The sequence below is a fragment of the Triplophysa rosa genome, linkage group LG12 (genome assembly GCF_024868665.1).
Source record: "Triplophysa rosa linkage group LG12, Trosa_1v2, whole genome shotgun sequence".
NCBI classification, from domain to species: Eukaryota; Metazoa; Chordata; class Actinopteri; order Cypriniformes; family Nemacheilidae; genus Triplophysa; species Triplophysa rosa.
The window spans coordinates 24,717,949-24,738,977 of record NC_079901.1 but is presented as its reverse complement, the minus strand read 5'-3'; the positions used below and the strand labels follow the sequence as shown (position 1 = coordinate 24,738,977).

The window sequence follows — 21,029 nt, the reverse complement described above, 5'->3', positions numbered from 1 at the left end:
ACACACACACACACACACACACACTCACCCTAATACACACACACACTCACCCTAATACACACACACACTCACCCTAATACACACACACACACACAAACATACACATACATGTTTGAATTCATGTAAACACACTCATTGTGATTCAAACACACAATCACTGTAATTCACACACACATTGAGTATAATTCTTACACTTGTCATAATGTGCACGCACACGTACAGACTGTGTGTGAGTTGAAGTGTGTAAACTTAAATGTTTGAGGCAGATCTGCGGTGTGTGTGTGTGTGTGTGTGTGTGCGCGTGTGTGTGTGCGCGTGTGTGTGTGTGTGCGTGTGTGTGTGTGTGCGTGTGTGCGCGTGTGTGTGTGCGTGTGTGTGTGTGTGCGTGTGTGTTCGTCCGTGTTGAAGCCCCTCTGCGAGACAAACGTTTGTTCTCTGATCGTCTTTGCCAGGAGTGACACAAGCGAGACTTTTCCTAATCCTTCACTGTTAATGTCAGGAATTTGACTTGAAAATGTGAACGAACAGCAGGAAACCAAGTAAAGGAGCCTGGATGGAGGGGGTCTCGTGATGAATTGAGCCCTTCATGTTCCTGACGCTCCGGGGCGACTGCACACACAATCAGACGCAAGCTCTTCACACTGTGTGTCTTTGAGCTTTGACCCTCTGTGTTTTCCGTCCTCACAGGTGCTGGAGCGTCTCTTTCAGAAGGGCTTCAGTGTGGCCGCGTCTTGCGGCGGCGGCGTCGACTCCTCGCAGTTCAGCGAATACGTGCTGTGCCGTGAGGACCGGCGGAGTCAGTCCACCAACACGCCCATCAGGATAAAACAAGAGCCGTTGGACTAGAGAGACGTTCCGGCCCTCTGCCCCTGACCCGAACTACACGAACACACACATGGACTCTTCAGAGCTCAGCGTACAAACGGGGGAATGTATTTTATCACACGCAAATCACCAGAACCGAAACAGGAGCAGCTATAATCCACCAATGAGAGGACGTCATCGGTCCAGACGGGCTGCAGGCCCCGCCCCTCACTCGTTACAGTATGATTTATCGTCTTTACATGCGGTGAAAAGTGTCGGACATCCCGAGCGGACAGACAGGACGAACGAAGGCACTGAGGCCAGAATGACTCTCAGCATCAGGGGTCGAGGGTCAACTCATCTCATGACTGCTTTTAAGTCCATTATCGTTGTTTATAAAACACGACTTTTTCACACATTATAGCAACACGTATGCAGTTATCGGTACTAAGAATCTGTTTTTGTGTTATTTTGTGTTATATGAAGGATGACGGGATTGGAGGCATTGTGTTGGAGAGTTTAAGAGAGATTTTTCCTGGCAGAAACAGTATTACACCCTGCGGCCGTGTGGTTTAATGCATGCGCTGCAGAAGACGTCTTTGTTTGAGAGCTGCGGGTATTTCAAAAGCGTGTGCCACAGTTATTCATATCATCATCATCAGATCGAAAGAATTTTAAACCAAATGATACCGGTACGATGAGCTGAGGGTCCAAACGCACGAAGAACAAAATCTAAAGATCTTCCAAGGCCAAATATTGGACGATTGTGTCTATACGATGATTCACTTTTAAATTCAGTTCTGACATGAAGCGCTGCGTAAAAACAAGCAGCCGGTGCGTTTAAAGATTCAGTGGAAATAATTTTAACTTTCAGCTCCTGACGGAATGAGGCTAGTCACTATGATGCATACATTTTTTACACCGTCTTTGTGAATAAATCATCATTATTCATCACCCCGATTTGTTTGAAGTTGTGGCTTTACTGGTTTTGATGTGGAAACATTGTCAGACGAATTCATTGCGAGTGAATGGCAGATGTGTTGTGTAAAGGGTAGGCCTACTGGCTGACCGAACAAAGGCGTTTTTCAGATTTTAGAGGTGGTACGTGTGCTCTGTGTAATGAATGCTTTTGTCGTATCTACAGCCCACACGTGCAACACAATCGCTGGAATTAAACGGAAGAGTTTCCCTGTCTGTCTGAAATGCAATCATTTGATTTACAAATATGATCAATTGATTGCTTTTTGTGATGTATTAAAATACTGTCATTACATACAGGCTAACCTAAATCATCTTGGGTTTTTAACCAAACAAAACATATGCAATTGTGTAACATTTTGAAAGCATTCCATTTTAACTGGCATTACAGATTTATGAATGACTGGTGTGATGTCAGAGGGGTGGAGGTCACGTTCTGTGCAAAAAAAAGAATCGTCCAACATCCAGATCAAAAAGCTATGGATGAAAGCCGTCTCTCCCAAATATTTGCATCTGAAAATCAAAATCCAGACAACAATGCCATTTCTTCTCAGTTCGTGTGTATTGTGTAGTTTTGTTTGCCATCAGTCGAGTCCAGTGGTGTTCGGGGAGAACTGGTCCACTTCGGTCATCGAGCCAGCACAGAGAGAATGGCCAAACACAGCTTTCATCTCACGCGCTCCACATCTCCGCCCAACACACAGAAGTGCTCAGAAGATCAGACGAACTTTGCGACGGTGACGTGATGACGTTTGGGACATACAGTGACCATCACTGCCTGATGTAAGATATAAGAACGCTTACACATCAGAGCTTACGAGAAAGAAAAGCTTTGACGATTTTAACATTGACGTCGAGTGAAAAATTACGTTCGTCACGTGACACGATCTGACGTGAGCGTCTGTTGACCAATGGGAATTCAGACAGCCCCAGGGCGTGCTTTGAGAAATGTAATAAATGGCTGCAATTCTCCTTGATTTCGTGTCATTTTTACATCCATCAGATGTTGGAGTTCATTGTAAACTTCAGCAGGTTAAACGTCGCAGTTTTTTTTTAATTGGATGAAATTAAAACAGCCAGCCGGGATGACGGTGAGTTTATTTTCTGTTAACGAACCCTAAACGGAGACATGTCGACTGCTTCAACACAAAACTGATGAATAAAAAATAAGCAAAGCAATATGTCATGTACATAAACGTATAGCTAAAAGAAACACATTTCAAAATGACTTACAAGGTAAAATTGTCATTATTTAATGTATTAATAATTAGACTGTTGTATTAAAGGGCATGTGTTTATTTGACAGTGTCTTTTTATTTACTTGCATATTTGCTTTAATAAAAAAGCGTTTAATTCACCTAAATTATGTTTGCTTTTTTTCCTGCACTTTCATAAAGCTGGTCAATGATCTGTAAACTCAATGGTGTATCAGTGGTTATTCATTTTAAACTAATGGTTTTAAATAGGGATGCATCCGTACCACTTTTTAAAGACCGAGTACCGATATTTGTTTTCTACTGATGCCTGTACCGATACCTCCTTTTCACAACACAGGGAGACCAATAAAAATAAAATAGCTTCTTAATTAAAAAAACAACTCCACCTTAAACACATTATGAAAAATAAACAATTTGATGTGCTTTTCACAAACTTTCAAAGCAAATTTCACAACAAATTTCTGTCAGTTGTGTCACATGAGGTATCGGTGCATTTCTAGTTTCGTATTAGTTTTGCATGTATTCCACCACTGAATCAGCTCTAGAACTTGTAATGTGATAATTATTTGAAGAGTTGGTGCCAAAATGAGATGACTCCAATTAAAAAAAATCTAAAATCATCTTTTTTTATCATGCATTCCGATTAATATCAATCAAACTGCAGTTGGTTTGTTTTGATTAAACCCATAATAACAAAAAAACACAGCTAACTAACACAATGAAACACAATAAAAACATGATAACATAATAAAAACATGATTTTTGAATTTTTTTAAAAACTGAGTTCAACTCATGAACTCATTTTGGAACCAAACTCTTCATCTAAACCAAACTGTGCAGTCAGTGTCAGACTATTTAATTTACTGTAGCATCAAATATACCTGTACATTTGGGTTAATGCACAGGTCTCAGAGCAGTTGTTTTCTTTAAAACACACTAAACCTGATTTGAATTATTATATTATTGTGTCTGGAGAATAACTGTTCTGAGTTTATCCAGGAACTTGATGAATTATGTGAGGAATTAAAGACAACAGTTTTAACAATAAAGCAGGATTCACTTTTTTCTGCTAAATGTTCTTCATATCAGATTCAAATCAAAGATCCTTTGCTGTTGATTTTATAACTGCAAAATACTGAAACCTTTGTAAAACAGCATTCAAATATTAGTCTTAAAACCTTCAAAGGATTTATAGTTTATAAAGGAAATAATTAGATCTTCAGTGTATCATCAAACGTTGACATGTTGAATAAAACTTGTTAGCATCTTTATATTGCTTTTTTCAAATTAGCTGAAGTGAAGAAACGTGCACGTTTAGAAATGCAAAAATCCATTTGCTTCCGAATTTACACCTTTGTTTCAGTTGAAACTTTTAAAGAGTACATAACATGAGATCATGAAAATTACATTTCATACAGTGTGTAATCCTGACTTTTGTTTTGCAAAAAATACATATAGTGTATACAACAATAAAATGAGAATGATTCATTTTGAAGTATGATGAAATGCTGGGCAGCTCACATAAGCAAAGTTGTTAAGTCTAGTAAACAGCTTATTTATTCCTTTACAAAATAGGTACAAATACAGAAGTATGTTGACACAAACAGAAATATTTCAGGATATGTACAGAATTTACCAAAAATAAGAGTTCTAATAAACACAAAGTCTTGTAAACAATATATACAAATTATCCATATATTGAAACATTAAACTCCAGCTGTGCACATCAGTAATACAATATGAAGAGAATAGAGTCCTAATAATATTTTGGCTACAAAGCGTAAGTCATAGAAAGACTCTCCAGCAGAAACATAAACCATAAGAAAAAAGTATTTTAAACAACCCAACAAATACATTTGTGCTTTGTTTTCGACAGTCGCACTGTCGAATGTGGGGGACGAAGTGTATTGCCTGAAACATGGCTAACGTGGACGCAAATGACAGTTCAATATAAATAGATATAAAACAAGAACTCCCTTCTAGTGCTTCATGGACACATACACACACATTTCTGCTGGACATCAGAAACACTAAAGACAAAAACAATCAAATATCAATAACAAACTTCAATGTGAGTTCATTCATTTTTGGACATCTTTACACAAACACACAAAGCAACAGGATTCATGGTGCATAGAGAGAGAGAGAGAGAGAGAGAGAGAGGGGGTCTGACATTCTGGATGTGATTGGGTCGGTACGCCGAAAGGTCACACAGAACTTGACCTCTCATGACATCGTGTAGAGCGAACCCTAACAAAATGATTCGAGTTGGTCTGTAGGACACTAAAGTCACTGAGCTCATGAATAACACCTGCTACTGCTGAACAGTGTTGGGTGTAACTAGTTACTATGTAATTAGTTACTGTAATTTATTGACTTTTCCCTTGAAAAAGTAAAGTAAGGGATTACTCTTTATTTTTTCTGTAATTTAATTAGTTACTTTTGATGCAATTAAACTAAATACTGTGTGTTATATATGTGTGTGCAATAGTGGAATTGACATCAAAATTCAAAGTTTAACTTTAAAATCCCTGCTTTAATAGATAACCTTCACATTTTTAATACTTTGGTCAGTTGATAAAACTACTTTTATGTAGTTTTATATTATTTATTTGAATGAATTAAATCATTCTTGAATCACTTAACTAATCAAGGTTGATATATAGGATATAGAAAGTAATTAGTAATAAGTAATTAAGTACTTTTTGGAGAAAGTCATTTGTACAGTAATCTAATTACACTATTGAATATGTAATTAGTAACTAGTAATACATTACTTTTTCAGAGTAACCTGCACTGCTGCTGAAAAACAAACTTGAAAAGAAAACCAGACACACATACAAGGAACGAATGAAAATAAAACTGAGTGAGAATAAACCTGCTAAACACGACAGGAAAAACACAGTCCAGGTAGTGAAATCCAGATTTATACGTGAGATTTTGGAAATGATCATAAGAATGGACTTCTCAGTGCATGTGATAAAAAGCAGAACGTTTTCTCTAATTGAAATTCTCTGTTTAGTATTGTGAGCGGGGCTTGATTTGAAATGTGAAAAATCGTCCCATTACGGAAATTAATTAAAATAATGGTTAATGTTGAATTTATGATGAAGACAAGCAGAAATCCAGCAGTGCTGATGAGTTTTGGTGTTGTATTGCTGTAGCTCGGATCACTACTGGTCTGTTATGGACGCATAGAAAAGTTATAAAAACACAATGAAAGATAAAAGCATCATGATAAATTGTAGGAAGATTTCTTTCTTTGTTTCAGATGTGATTTAAAGACATTATTTTGCTGCTAAAATATCATGTGGAAATCCTTTATACATGCTGTTAGAAACATCATAAAACATATTTACATTGAAATCTCACTGATAAAAGGGTTTGCGATTGTATGTTAAAGTATCTTCTTAAAAGTTTTTTTAAGGGGGTTGAAATACTGTGAATTGGTTGGACACTAATGATGACTTTTTAAAAACGTTTTCAGCATAAAGTTTAGAGGAAATTCTTTAACAAGAGCACATCGATCACTTCAAGACATTTCAGAGTCTTAAAGATCGTTCATTGTAAGCGCTTTCTGTGGAAAACACGAGCATGAGATCCACGACAAAAAATCATTTTTTACATCGTAAAAAAAAAAAATTCATAAAAATCATACATTTATAATCATAAAAAACCTTTTGCTGTAATTATGCAGCTAGTTGCCAGTAACTTACTGTAAATTTATATTCATCTAATTTATTGGCAACAGTTTGTTCAAAGATAAATGAACATCAAACATGAACAAATCTTTATCTTTACAAAAAAAGAAACTAGCCTCATGCAAAGCATTCTGGGATCCAGAAATCCTCATCAACCTTTTTCTGTTTATTTTTCTAATTTTAGTTCCCAGAATGCTTTGCGTGAGGCTGTTATTTTATAGTTTTTTCCAGTAAAGATAAAGACTTGTTAATGTTTAATGTTCATTTATCTTTGAACAAACTGTTGCCAGTAAATGACACAAATGTAAATCTACAGGAAGTTACTGGCAAACTGCTGCCAGTAATACTGTCAATTCTACAGAAATGTATTAAACAAAAATCAAGCAAAATGTAGTGGGATGTTTTTACATGATCAAAAATAAATAGAAATGTGCAAATTGGCCATAACAAGAAGCAAAAGGTATTCTCTGCAAATGAGCTTCAAGTAAATAAAATGCTGATAGATATTTCTGCTGGATGGATGAAGAAAATGATTTTTTGCAGTGAGATTCATTTACACGCTATAAACAAACATAAAAACAAAACGTCTTCCAATATGGCTCAAAGCCAGACATCTCTTATCTTAAAATAATCACTCTCATGAACACATTGAATGCATTGAATCACATAACAGTGGAAACATGATGGACATCTTCCTTTTTCTCACGATTTTCTGTCGTTTTCTATCAAAAGCGACGACGACATCACAGACACAGAATGTGAAGCGAGCTGAAGGCACGGCTGAAGGAAAGTCGATCGTCGGCTGAACGTCTCGTCTGTAGTGTCTGTAAAGAGTTTGCTTGGCTTTAGCTACTTGAGGAGAGCGCGATAGAGCAGCAGCGATCGATTCGTCTCTCTCTCCTGCTCCATGTAGAATATGAAGTCCCTGAGGTTGACGCGTGTTATTCTCTGTCGGGAATACTGCCTTGATGAGCTGGAGGGAGCCGACGATCCGGCCGGAGAACCTGCCGAACTTCCAGACACCTGAGGACAAACAAAACAGAAGAATTCTCTGACGGCCATCTTTGACAACACATGTCGTATCATAGTGCTTCAGTGTTTCACAATGAGCCGAAAATATTTTACACATCAAACATAACAACAAAAAAATGATAAAATCGTTGTGTTGTGTTACGGCGTTGTTCCAACCCGTTGTTCAGACAAAGCATCTTTCATTCCAGGTCAACATGCAAATAAACGCTGTTAACCTAGTTAACTAGGTAAATCTAGTCACTGTGTTCAGAAGACACACATAGTGACAAATCTAGCGACCATTTGGATAACCCTTAGTTGTGTCAGGTTCCCCACCGTCAAAAATGATTGACAATACGCATACAGTTTAGATCGGTGGTAGGGTTCTGTTCTGGGCAAAACGTCTGGGGAACGCAGAGATAACCCCTCTTAGGGTAAACGATACAGAACAAGCAGATGTCATTAGTTCTTATTGACATTTAAAGCTACAGTTTGTAAATCCGCCGCTAGAGGGCGCACGGTGAAAACAACAACAATCAGACGGGAACGAGATAACATGTTAGCGGATGAGGTAAAGTTTTATAAATGTTGCATATAATTGTGGTCCATAAATAAGTGACTGCTCGAAACTTGCTAGACGTTAGACACTACTTCCGCATTTGTCCACGACACTGTTGTCATGCGGTTTCTACATCAGTAAAGGCGGTAACAAAGGGTCACGCGGACATGACGCCATTGACAGGCGACTGCACGGCCTCGTGTCACTGTTTAGAATGGCGATTCTCTCACAATTTACAAGTAGTTTGAAACATTTGAGATATTGTAAGTACTCAACTGAACAAAATAAATAACACTGGCCTAGTGGTTTTTGGACATTTTACTGCAAAATTGTTACAAACTGCACCTTTAAGTGCAACACATGATGTGAAGTAATTGAGACAGTGGAATCAGGAAAAACAGTCGAATCAGAACTGTAAATGTGAGGTGGAGCTGGGGATGGAGGAGGGTCATTTGCTCTTGTGCAACGCGATAAGCTGCGGTTAGCTGAATGAAATAAAAACGGAAGCTGTGATTGCGTCATATTTCTAAAGGAAGATGAGGATCAGCGGATGACTCACGTGACCTGCCAGAACTAACGCTATACGCTTGATTTTTCATTCAGTAGGAAAATGTCCGCAGTACTGCCTCACGAGCGCGAGGTCTCGTTTTCCCGGCTCAGGGATCGTCTCTCTCGGCATCACCTGAGCAGAGAACGACAGGAGAAACATTCATTTCCCCGTACGGCGACCGACTCGTGAATAAAAGTACAAAGTCACTATTATTGACTGTTTGGCTATATAAACATGAATACAGTTCGTATGTAAATGTGAAAGAATATAACCAAAATCTCCGCTCTTTAATGTGTGTGTGGTGATTTTGTTATGTGATGTCACGGTTATAAATCAGGACTGACGAAAATGTGGGTTTTTGGGTAAAATACGCCGTGTTAAAATCCAAACGGATCTGAAGTGGCAGCTCAAATATGACACGATGACGTCACGAACATCCAGCGCTACAGTTCCACAAAATCCTGGAGGAAACACCGTACTGCCATAACATTCTCGTTAGGAACCATATTTTTGGTATATATAACACACTATGATGTCTTAAAATGTTTATTGTTAATATGTCAATTGCATTACTATTTATGTCTACTGTATGTGTACTGGGGGGGCATGGGCCGCTCGCTGGGGTTTACCACAATCTCACTTACAAAACGCAAAACTCAAACTATCCTCACATTAACCTGAAAGAATCCAAACAGACGCAATATAATACTGGAAAGATCTGGAAATGACAGACGGCTGTACACTTACTGTCAAAAATATATTTGACAGACAAAGTTGTGTATTTTAAAGCACTGTATCATTACTAGTTAAAAGCACTTTTTGGTTGTCATAAACACCTAGAAAAATGTGAATCGGGCCTAATGATAACTAAAATATGACATGATATTACTAACCGTTGAAGGTTTTTTTCGTGGTTTATCATAAAACCGGTAATCGTTACATACCAAGTCACATCAATATAAAACTTTGTATCAGAACTTTTTTGGATATTTCCAGCACATTGTAACAAAATGGCGATACTACTGATAACCGCGGTAAATGTGTTCACTACAACCATGATGTGAAATGTTCACACCGTTGCATCTCTAATCATTACAAACCAAGTGAACAGCACTAGACATGACTATCACCAACAATCTCTGTGTCACCGTCCAATGTGACGAAAGCACCTGACACAATAAAGCGCTGATGACAACAGGTTTCGTTTGGTCCCGTCTACATTTCTGGCACACATCACATCACAACCTAACCTGTCCTTTACCTTATTTTTATCGGTTGTGTTATTCATCTTTCACTGCTGTCCCACAATCCCCTGAACAAACCATAGGATTCCATAGGAAATAAATTAAAAACACATGCTCATGTGTATACTGTCTTACACCAATAACGCTTTAAGTATCTTTAATAAGTTTCATAAGTGTTTTTTTTTAAAATTTCTGAATCTGAGATATTCGGCTCTTCTGAAATGTCGTTTTACTTACGGCCACATTCAGATCAAACTTCACGTTCCTCTTCTGCGTTTAAGTGTAAACCGATGGAGAAGTCAAATAAACACGCGGATTCTTACACCGTTGAGTCAGACTTCCATCTTTCTTAAATGAAAAAAAAAGAAAAAACTATCGGATGCTAGAAACCACATAACACAAACAACAGAGCCAAATAAGACCGGAAACTAAATCTTTCTCTCCAACAGACATCGTACGATTACGCTGATTGCACTTAGTAAACACAAAGCAGCGAGACATGGAGATGCAAATGAAAACCATCTGACGGCAATCGGCGTGAAGGGTTCAGGGCCGGCTCAGGGTGGCCGCTCTCGCTCGCCTCGTCTTTACCGAGCCGTCAGTGAATCTGACGGGTGGAGTGTGCTGAATTCAGGACGGGCAGAGCGCAGGACACCCTCAGGGCCCGAGGACCTCTCGGAAGAAAGATCCGCCCTAATCAGGCCAATCAGAGTTGACCTCGTTTGAGAGGCGGTCCTGCCTTCTGCCATCCCAATTAATGCCAATCACAGCCTGGACCAATCCGCATCCGTCTACCTGGACGCAGCCTCCGGCGCACGTGTGTGTGTTTAAAACGGATCACGGGCGAGACAACACAAGAAATGTGAGTGAACAAGAGAGAGAGACACTCCCTAACACACAATGATTGACATCAATGTTATTAGTCAACCTAGTCTCAGATGTTTCTCCTGAAATTGCTCAGGACACAAATGTTTGAGTTGATATTGAGATCTTCAGTAATATTGACTTTTGATTGCAGACTCGGTTTGACACATTGTTGACATCTCTTCTCAAACTCTAAAGACAGACTCTGTTGTCGTCTGTTTCTATGGTGATTTTGAACCTCGCATTCATAAGCACACACGGCTCAGTTGGTTCACAGTTGTTCCCTGGGAAGCAAAATACACGAAATTACCGCTAATTATGTTTTGGAATCCTGATGTGAATTTGGCGAAGGTCAACATAGAGCAGAAGAAAGAAAAAGAGATTCTGCTTTTGTGGGAAGCAAAATCCACGGGGCAAACAACAGCATCTGTCATTTTATCAACGTGGAGCCCTCGCGGGCATCGTGTCACATGACATATCCGTCTGACAGCCAACACACGGATACCTCCAAACAGCAGAGAGAGAAAGAGAGAGAGAATGTTTATATTTGTTTATATTTAATTTAATTTTAATTATACTTCATTTTCATGTGCTTTGGCACATTGGTTTTATCCGAGTCCTATGAGAATGTTGATGGTCCATAAAGGGTCCAAAGATCCCAAAGGAGAGAGTAACAAGACGTGTCTGCGAGCCTTCTCACCAACACGCGCACACACTCACACACACACATGCGCACGCACACACACACTCTCTCACACACACACTCGCACACACACACACACACGCACGCACGCACGCACGCACGCACGCACGCACGCACGCACGCACGCACACACCATAAAAGCAGAAGAACATGAGCGGTGCCAGTGAACAGAGAGGACTCATTATGACACGTCTTTAATATCTGTTTATCTTAACAGTACTAAAATATTTCTATTCCATTTTTTATTCAAACTAATATGACATATGTTGACATGAAATGGACAATCAAACCTGCAGCCTTTACAATGTCCGTGTTTTATTTCTAAATGAAAAATGTAAAGGATTTCAATCTATTTATGATCACGTGTGTTTAGATCCCGTGTGCGGTTCATAAACTTTTGACTGGTTGATTCCTCTCAGACGCCACCGGACGTACAAATCATTAACATACTAACAAAAATCACATGTTTAATGGTCGCATGTTACAGCTTCAACCTCCGTGTGTGCACCACGTTCATGTTGTGCCAAACACTGGCAGGAACGCAGCCACATTAGCTCCCACTTTGCTAAATGTACTTTGGGTTAATAATGTATGTTTTTCCTAATTGTTTGCTGGTTGGCAGAGAGCTGCAGATCAGCGTCGGGTTCATCTTCAGCGGGTTTCTGCTGATCTGTGTCTTTCAGAGTTTTCAGCGAGCAGCGTGAAGCACGAGCTCTTGATGTTGGAGCCAATATTTGACTTGGCTGCAGTTTCACCTCAGGGCTGCAGGTTAATGGTCCACTTTGCCAGACACACACACACACACACACACACACACACACAAAAGCAAAACTGCTATCTCAGCAAACACTTGACACTGAGATGAAGTGATGGATGCAGGTGAAGGCGCATCACGGTAATGAAATCCATATGAATCTTTACTGAAAGCTAAAACAAAGACTTTTACAATGATGCTGCTAATAATAATGTTTATCTACAGTCAAATCGATGATTTTCAAAAGTTAGCTACAACATAAAACACTAACAAAAAGTGGCCAACTACATTGTTTAGGGCAAATATTTTTCTTTAGATATACACCAATTTATTTGCAAATATATATAAATATTTACATTAAAGCTCTGTTGCTATCTCTCTTTAAAGTCCCAGTGAAATTAAAAATGACAATTCTTATTTTTTCATGAAATATTGCAGCGTTTGTAGTAAATAGTTTATCAATGTGGGTCATTTCTTTTTCAAACTCATGTACCCTCATAATCTTCAGTTAAAATCTGAAAATGCACTTCCGCGCTGAAATGACTATCCATCTCAAATGATGTAAACTTTGACGGCTTGGGCGGAGCATCTGATAACTCCTCCCCTTCAACTGTCAGTCTGCTGCCAGTTCCATTTCAAAATGCAACGGCTGTTTTTACACATCCAATCAATTCGCAGGGAAAAACGCAAGCCACACCCACTCATTTTCTACTTTGAAATTCCTTTTCACTCGGAAATGTGTCAGAAAACGATCGCAACTTCCGGTTCACGGGGACTTTAAAACAAAACTGCAGATTACATCCGAAAAAAATCGTACCCAGCAAGTCAAATTATGTTCATTTTACCTTAAAGTAGCCACATTACAGTAATGTGACAAATAAGAATCTCAAAGTAGAACATCGAGAGATATTACAGTAAAGCTGTACATTTGGTTTTTTACTTCATTTCTCAGGAAAATAATGTCATAATGCCAAATTTAATGGAAGCTCGCAGACCGCAAGAGAAGTTTTTCCATGAGGACTTCACCTCTCACTCATTCTCATCAAGAGCGAGAGACACTGCGTGAGAGAGAGAGAGAGCCCGCGCGGCCCTCACATCATGTCAGAGCGTCTGAGCCAAGACTCAAAGCTTTCCCACATGTCTACCTTCACGTTGTATTATCATGAACACAGACTCTCACCCACCTCTCCTCTCCTCTCCTCTCCCCACGCTCAGAGCGCCTGCACCAGCCTCGCCTCGGGCTGAAAGCTCTCTCTCTCTCTCTCTCTCTCTCTCCGCGCTTCACCTCCACGACGGCATCGGCCATTAATTAGGAGCAGAAATTCCCTCTCACTTTTCCTATCCTCCTTCGCCAGGAGAAAAGGCCGTTGAGTACATTTTGAAAGAGTTAGCAGATGTCGAGCGATTGGCCCGGGGCGTTTTCGACATCGCCCGAGTGATGTATTTGATGTGGAGTTTATTCAGCTCCAATAAACGTATAAAGAATTACAATAATAATTCACAGATGTATATTGCGAGGATTATACGCGGCGCTCTCGCTTTGAACCGTGCCGCGGCAGCCAAGATTAACAAAGCCAGCAGGAGAAAATGAGAAGCTCTTTGTTTTTTAGCTAATGAAAGGGTCACAATGACCGGACACGTTTCACATGTGTGCCACTTACTCACACTTATAATATTCTGAGTTACACACAGTCACGGATATCATTTTTGGTGTTTTGGTCTTTAGTGAGGCTTATGGAAAGAGTAAATGGGATATAACTATAAAAATACTAATTGGGATCCTTCACTGGTCTACAAACGTTCTGTGGTGGTACCAGTGTTGGGTGTAACTAGTTACTAAGTAATTAGTTACTGTAATTTAATTACTTTTCCCTTGAAAAAGTAAAGTAAGGGATTACTCTTATTTTTTCTGTAATTTAATTACAGTTACTTCTGATGTAATTAAACTAAATACTTTGTGTAATATATGTGTGTACAGAAGAGGAATTTACATCAAAATTCAAAGTCTAACTTTAAAATCCGTGCTTTAATGTATAATTCTCACATTTGTAATTAATAATTATACTTCATGTAGTTTAATATTGTTTATTTGAATGAATTAAAAGAGCCGTTTCATATCTATCTTTGAATCACTTAACTCATCAAGGTTGATGTAGGATATAGAAAGTAATTAGTAATAAGTAATTAAATACTTTTTGAAGAGAGTAACTTGTACAGTAATCTAATTACATTATCGATTGTGTAATTAGTAACTAGTAATTAATTACTTTTTCAGAGTAACTTACCCAACACTGGGTGGTACAATGATACGGTATCAAATCTGTTATAGAGGTAATGGTTAATGGTCAATACACAACAGCACTTTTACTAATGTCAAATATATTTATATACAAATATTTGATAAACACATTATATTTTAAGAAACAATGTAACCAGATAGTTTAAATATTTTTTCACCACCAATTAAATTTGTTTCAAAAGAAGTCAAAGATTGATGGTTTGTGAATCGCTTAGTAACGAAACATCAAAGAAAAGCACAGTGATGCAAACATTGTAGCAATAAAACATCAGAACACACGAAGCTCTGCTAGTCCAATCACATTCATGGAGAAGATCATTACCGTTATGTCAAGATTTTAAGAAAAATCGAACTATTCTCTACAAAAAGTACAATCAAAGTCCCTTTGAGTTCAAAATTAAAGTGTTTTAGGTTTTGGTATAAATATGTTAGTCTTAAGTATGTCTATGAAGTAGTTGCTTAAAAAACACAACATTCACATTTAGAAGATATAAGCATTTGAAAACCATTTGGATTGTAATTTGTATTATATATATACTGTATATATATATATTGAAAGGTGCCAAACCAAACACATTTGTAGGATTTTAGAGACCCTATATATTCATGTTATAAAATAAAAACGCTAGTAAGTATATACAAAGTACAAACACATGCAAAATGTAATTCATTGCATCCATTCGTTCTTGAATATATCACAACAAATGTTTAAAGTGCATTGCTAACAAATGTACCTAGAATCTAGATAATGGTGCTAGAACAACAATTACCCACAATGCACTGCAACACAAGCAGCCAATAAAGAAACATTTAGAGCAGGGGGTTCTCAACCTTTTTGACTCCAAGGCCCCCCATTGTAATCAAAAATATGCCACTCGCAAAAACTAGTTTTTTACCCAATAAAATATTTTAGAGCTCGTCAGTAACTAGAAAAACGTTTATTCCTTATAAAAGTGGACAATAAATATAGTTAAAAAATGTATTTCAATGCTCATTTTGAGGGCTCATCTTGAGGCCCCCTTAGAAGTCAGCTGGGGCCCCCCTGTTGAGAACCACTGCTTTAAAGTTTCTGTTTAAAGTGTGGTAAATTAAAGCAGGATTTAATGCATAAGAATGAATGAAGATCTGATTTCAGAAGTGCACAAGTAGGCTACACGGGTAATATCATGTGGATCTACCTCATGACATTTATATGGCAGAGTGATTTATGAACACTATGACTGGGACTGCTGAACGTTCATTTAATCATAAATATAACGGCTATAAAATCATAAAGACTTCAGTCACAGTCTAAGATTATATGTAGCGTAAACAGAGGAACAAAGAACGGTGGAAGTAGAAGCACGCAGGCCTGATGTTGATGAAAAATGACGGAATTATGTTCAAAACAAACAACTGTAATTCGCTCCCCAACTAAAGAGCAACAAATCTCAGAAATGGCGGGTCGGTAAGCATCTTAATGCCCGACATAAAACACGGGGAAAAAAACACGGCCAGCCAGCTCCATGGCGATGCACGGCAACTGCAGAATTTCAGTCAAGGAGAAAGAAGGCAAAAAAAAAAACACCTTATTACTTTCGAACTCCTGCAAGCCATTTTGGTCTCCAAAGGTTTCAGAGCGCCCGAGGCGCAGTGTCTGCAGTGTTTCGGGAAATGACTTGCCTTCGCACGAACACGGCTATGTTCTGCCGCAGCCTCGCTCTCAGCATCCCCTCTCTCACGGCTCCTTTAACTCTTTCCTGCCTCGCCCGGCCCTGACTCACTCTCTCTCTCTCTCTCTCTTTATCCCAGCCGTCCTGTCGCATTTTTCCGCTTAACACCCACACCGAGAGCGTCTCATGAGCCAGCCCTCTTCATCTTGTTTGGCTACTTAAGCGTTGTGAAAACAAACACGGTGACGCGAGGTCACGCGAGACGGACATCAGAGAGAGAGAGAGCGAGACGTTGGGTTGTGTGAAGAAGACCCCGTTCGAGTCGAGCGAGGATTAAATCGGCAAACACGTAATTAAAACATCTCGCTCCGGGTCAGGAATTTTCTAATTAGTAGTGTACTGACAAAGCTGCGATTGCAATTTGCCGTGAGTTTGAGCGTCCACGAGTTACAGCGGAAGATGAAAGCGTGGCCCGAAGCGTCGGGCTCCTCGCTCGCTCGCTCGCTCTCTCCCTCTCTCCGACGGGGTCAGCCAGCTAAACGCCCGGAAACTTCCTCCGCAAACAAAAGCACTCCAAACTTCAGACCCCGAGAGAAACAAGTTTGTTAATGTTAGACGCAAAACAAAAGGCCTCATTAGAAGTCGTTATTATCTTGTTTTTTCTTTGGTTTGGAGGAGCAGACAGGTACTACAATTGACACACAGACGGCAACGCCATGCACGCGGTGTATTTATTCACATAAACAAAGCAGTTGTCTAGAAACCAAGTGTGTTGAGCAGAACCTCTCCAGACGAGCGGACAGCGTTGCGTGAATATAAACAGGAGAATACGAGCCCAACACATGCCGTTTTCCATCCGCGCTGACCCGGATCTCCTCTGACTCAACGGCGAAAGTGAACAATTTATCCCGATGAGCATCTTCGCCAGAACTTTTTTAAGTGCAGCATTAAAAATGCACGAGGTTTCATGTCTAAAACGAAGTGAGAATGAGAGCGGCTGTAATGAGCATCACGTCTCAAGGATCGTCCTCGCAAGAGCCGCCTAATGAGGCCTTGTTGGTTTTTCACTCCTCGCATTCTAAACGCTGTGGCGGGGCGTCATTTACAGCGTTTTTTTTCTATTGTAATCCTCGCGTGGCGATGACGATAACGAGCAAACCCTTTGTGGAGAATTAAAAGAGCCATCGGTCCCTGAACACCACCGCTTTCTCGTGTCTGTGTGAAACTGAAAAAACGCGTTAACCTAAAAACCTCCGACGAGACACGACGGGGTGACCTCACAGAAAAGGAAAACACTCTTTAATAGGGACATGGCAGCACGAAAGAGAGCGTGGAGATATTTTTGATAGTGAATGGGATGCGTCCTTTTAACACCGATGAGATGACATCAAGAGAAATATCAAGCCAGAGCTGTCAAACATGTCTCCGAACGCTTGACGAAGACAAAAACATCTCACTCCTGATGAATAACGTATCAACAACGCGCGCTGCGGAGCCCAGAATCTGCTCATGAACATCTGAATAAAGCTTGAGAACGCACACGTGTCACTTACAGAGAGCCCAACGTTTGACCTACATGAAGACATCTTCCTTTCAACTTCTCAGTTTTCTACTGGGACGGAAGTCTGTGTTCTTCAGATTACCACAGTGAGAGTCACTCACTCAACTCTTCTTCACGCAGTCATGTTTCATTACATAGCCGATATATAAAACATATAAGACAATTATAGAAAAATGAGTGCATGAGATATAGGGATAGTTCATTTATTTGCACTTCTGTGAGTGAGTCTTTTTTTCAGTGGAACACAATAGAAGATATTTTGAGAAATGTCTCGGTGGTTTTGTGTTCATACAATGGAGGTCGATGGGGTTCAGTGTTGTTTGGTTATCAACATTCTTCAAAATATCTTCTTTTGTACAGATTTGAAATGACAAGAGGAGGAATAAATGATGACAGAATTTTCATTTTTGAGTGAACTATCACTTTAATAGTTAAAAGCACTTTTATGCTTTCCTGTAGCTCAGTGGTTAGATCATGGCGCTAGCAACGCCAAAGTCATGGGTTGGATCCCAGGGATTGCACATACTCTGAAACAAATGTGTAGTATAATGCAATGTAAGTGCTTTGAACAAAAGCGCCTGCCAAATGCATCAATGTAAAATGTAAATGTAATAGCATGAATCCGCAGATTGACATAAATCAAGGTTTTTTCTCCTACACAGAGTCAAATGAAGGTTAATGTTTATGAGTTAGTACACATCATGTGTTGAATCCAAAATCCACAGCTAAGCTGAAACTCGCCTGTTACGTCACAGAAGACCAGCGGGCACGCCTCGAACCCGCACACCGCTTTCGGCATCAAACCCATCGTATTCAACTGTAGGTGTGTACAAACCTTATCTACATATTGACTCGGTTTAAATCTACACCCCTGTGTGCCAGAATAATTACACAAAAGTTCGCAGGAGGAAGTCTTCCTGCACCTGAGGCGGACAGTTGGGGCGGGGGAGCCCATCGGCATTATGGGAAAACACCAACAGCGCCGCCTGGTATCCAAACAGCTCTCACACAAACACACACACGCACCGGGTAAAAAATGTGATTCTACACTAAAGAACGTATGCGAATATAAACTCTCATGAACTAAAGGGAGATTCAGAATAAACTCAGACGCCCCTGTTCTTGGCGAGGAAAGCAATGAATCAGAGCGGATACACGGCATAACGTGTGCCAGCAGAGCTTCTCGTGCCCAGACCACCCATAAGAGAGGAAAAAAGATGTCAATCATGTCGGGCCGTTCATACACATCAATGCCGTGTAATTGTGAGCGTATGCGTTTCATGATGTGTGGAGTATGTACTAAAGCTTTATAGATAATAAGTTGATTTTGAGCCTCCGGAACAGCCTGACATGAGTTTGCAGCGGAGTATCTGTTTGACCAGGCAATGGCAGACACAGGAAAGCCGACCATAAAACAGTCATTAGTTTTTACAGCAGAAAATTGAGATTTAAATGATGTCAGTTAGTCTAGACACACATGTTAAGTGTTATTGTGTTTGTCTCTGGTTGTAAAATATGCATTTTATGATACATTTAATATTTAAATTAAAAACTGCATGTTAATGATCTCACCATCATCCAGTGTGATCACAATCTAAGTTTATTAAACATCCCCAATATGCTCAAAACAATCTACCTGAAAACTACAAAACTGGAAAAATCTTTCAGCACTTGTGAAAAAATGCTGTAAAGTAAGATTTGTTTTTAATGTCATGAACAGATTTGAGGTATGAATTACATTTCTAATAAAATGTAATTGAAAAAACATCAATCTTATCAATTAACTAATAAAAAAAACATCTGGTTTGAGCAAATATTGAAGATTACATATAAAATATTAAAATTTTGTTGAACTTAATTCTTTCTTATTGGTCATTTTCTTTTTTTACAAATCAAATTTTTTCCACAAATTTTTTTTAAAAGTAAAAATTACTTTAAAAACTGCGTGCACAAATTATTGCAAAAAAATTCAGTAAATCCTATAGTTGTTTTTGACAGTGCTGGTAGGTCATTCCACTCTCTGTCACTGTCACTTCATTTATTCTCAAACTGATGTGATGATGGATCAGATCGGCCGTGTTAAAGCATGTTGTGTTCATCATGCAAATATCACACTTTATTAGTGGCAAAAGATTTTGAAGAGTTTAAGAATCTATAGTGAATTTTTATTACTGATACACGAAAGCAAAACAACTTTAAAACTCTTTTTGGTGAAGAAAGCGTTTAGTGTGCCTAAAAACAGTACGGGACATCTTACATCAAACTGTAATGTACAGTCATTCTAACAGTGTCTAAATTCACTTCTATCATATAAAATGATTGTATTTTGGAAAATTAGTATTCTTTTGAATTAGATTTTTATTTAAATAATCACATCCCTCATCAATTTAATATCACTTCAGCTCACGTTTAACGAGTGATGTGATGCTCTCCGAGATCCAGAGAGAGATCACTCAACTCTCTTCATTACGCCTCACGATACATAATTTATAGATTGTTTAAAAATACATGTCCGGATTCATCACACAGCAACATGAGAGAAGGAGAAATCAGAACTTCTGCACAACTTACAATGATTTGAGCCGGTAGAGAAAATAGGACACTTCCAAATAATCTGAAGGTCCGATGATTAATACTGACCCTGTGCGCTCACACAACCCATGAATCTGAATCAAAATAACCATAGTTTTACTATAGTAAAAGTGTAGAAACCATGTTTTTTGGCAGATTGACCATAGCACAGTTTTACAAGAAATACCACGGTTCATTTGTGGTTTCCATGGTTTAACTATAGTAATCTTGTTTTATTTGTAGTAAAACCACGGTTAATTTTTGTATAGGTTATCTGACATGCATTATTCATTAACAGATTTAAAACAGCAGCTTTGAACAACCGGAACATGCTTAATTGTCATCGTTATACATAAATTTAATTACAAAAACCTACAAAACGAGTTAATTTCATAAACGCCTGATTAGTCGACGTGACGTATTGTTTAGCCTCAAAAGAAAGGCGAGGGGGGAAAGAAAACGTTGTAAAATGTGCGAGTTAACGTGAGTCCTGAAGTAAAAATCCCTTCACAGACTGAACGGCACAAACACGGGGATTACTGACTCGTACATTATGCATTC

At 39.0% G+C, this 21,029-nt stretch overlaps 2 protein-coding genes across 5 annotated transcripts in view; one reads left to right on the top strand and one right to left on the bottom strand.

Moving 5' to 3' along the window:
- Positions 1-3,135, top strand: part of LOC130562987 (BTB/POZ domain-containing protein kctd15) — a 25,374-nt gene extending 22,239 nt beyond the window's left edge. For all 3 annotated transcript variants that reach the window (XM_057348360.1, XM_057348358.1, XM_057348361.1), the window contains exon 5: positions 688-3,135. In XM_057348360.1, the coding sequence (XP_057204343.1) occupies positions 688-846 (159 nt within the window). In that variant the 3' untranslated portion in view covers positions 847-3,135. The remainder of the gene's footprint in view (positions 1-687) is intronic.
- Positions 3,136-4,415: 1,280 nt separating this feature from the next.
- LOC130563307 (transcription initiation factor TFIID subunit 4-like) overlaps positions 4,416-21,029 on the bottom strand; it is a 75,515-nt gene continuing 58,901 nt past the window's right edge. The window contains exon 14 of one of the 2 annotated variants that reach the window (XM_057348764.1): positions 4,416-7,723. In XM_057348764.1, coding sequence (XP_057204747.1) covers positions 7,550-7,723 — 174 coding nt within the window. In that variant the 3' untranslated portion in view covers positions 4,416-7,549. The remainder of the gene's footprint in view (positions 7,724-21,029) is intronic. The other variant, XM_057348763.1, reaches the window with a different exon arrangement.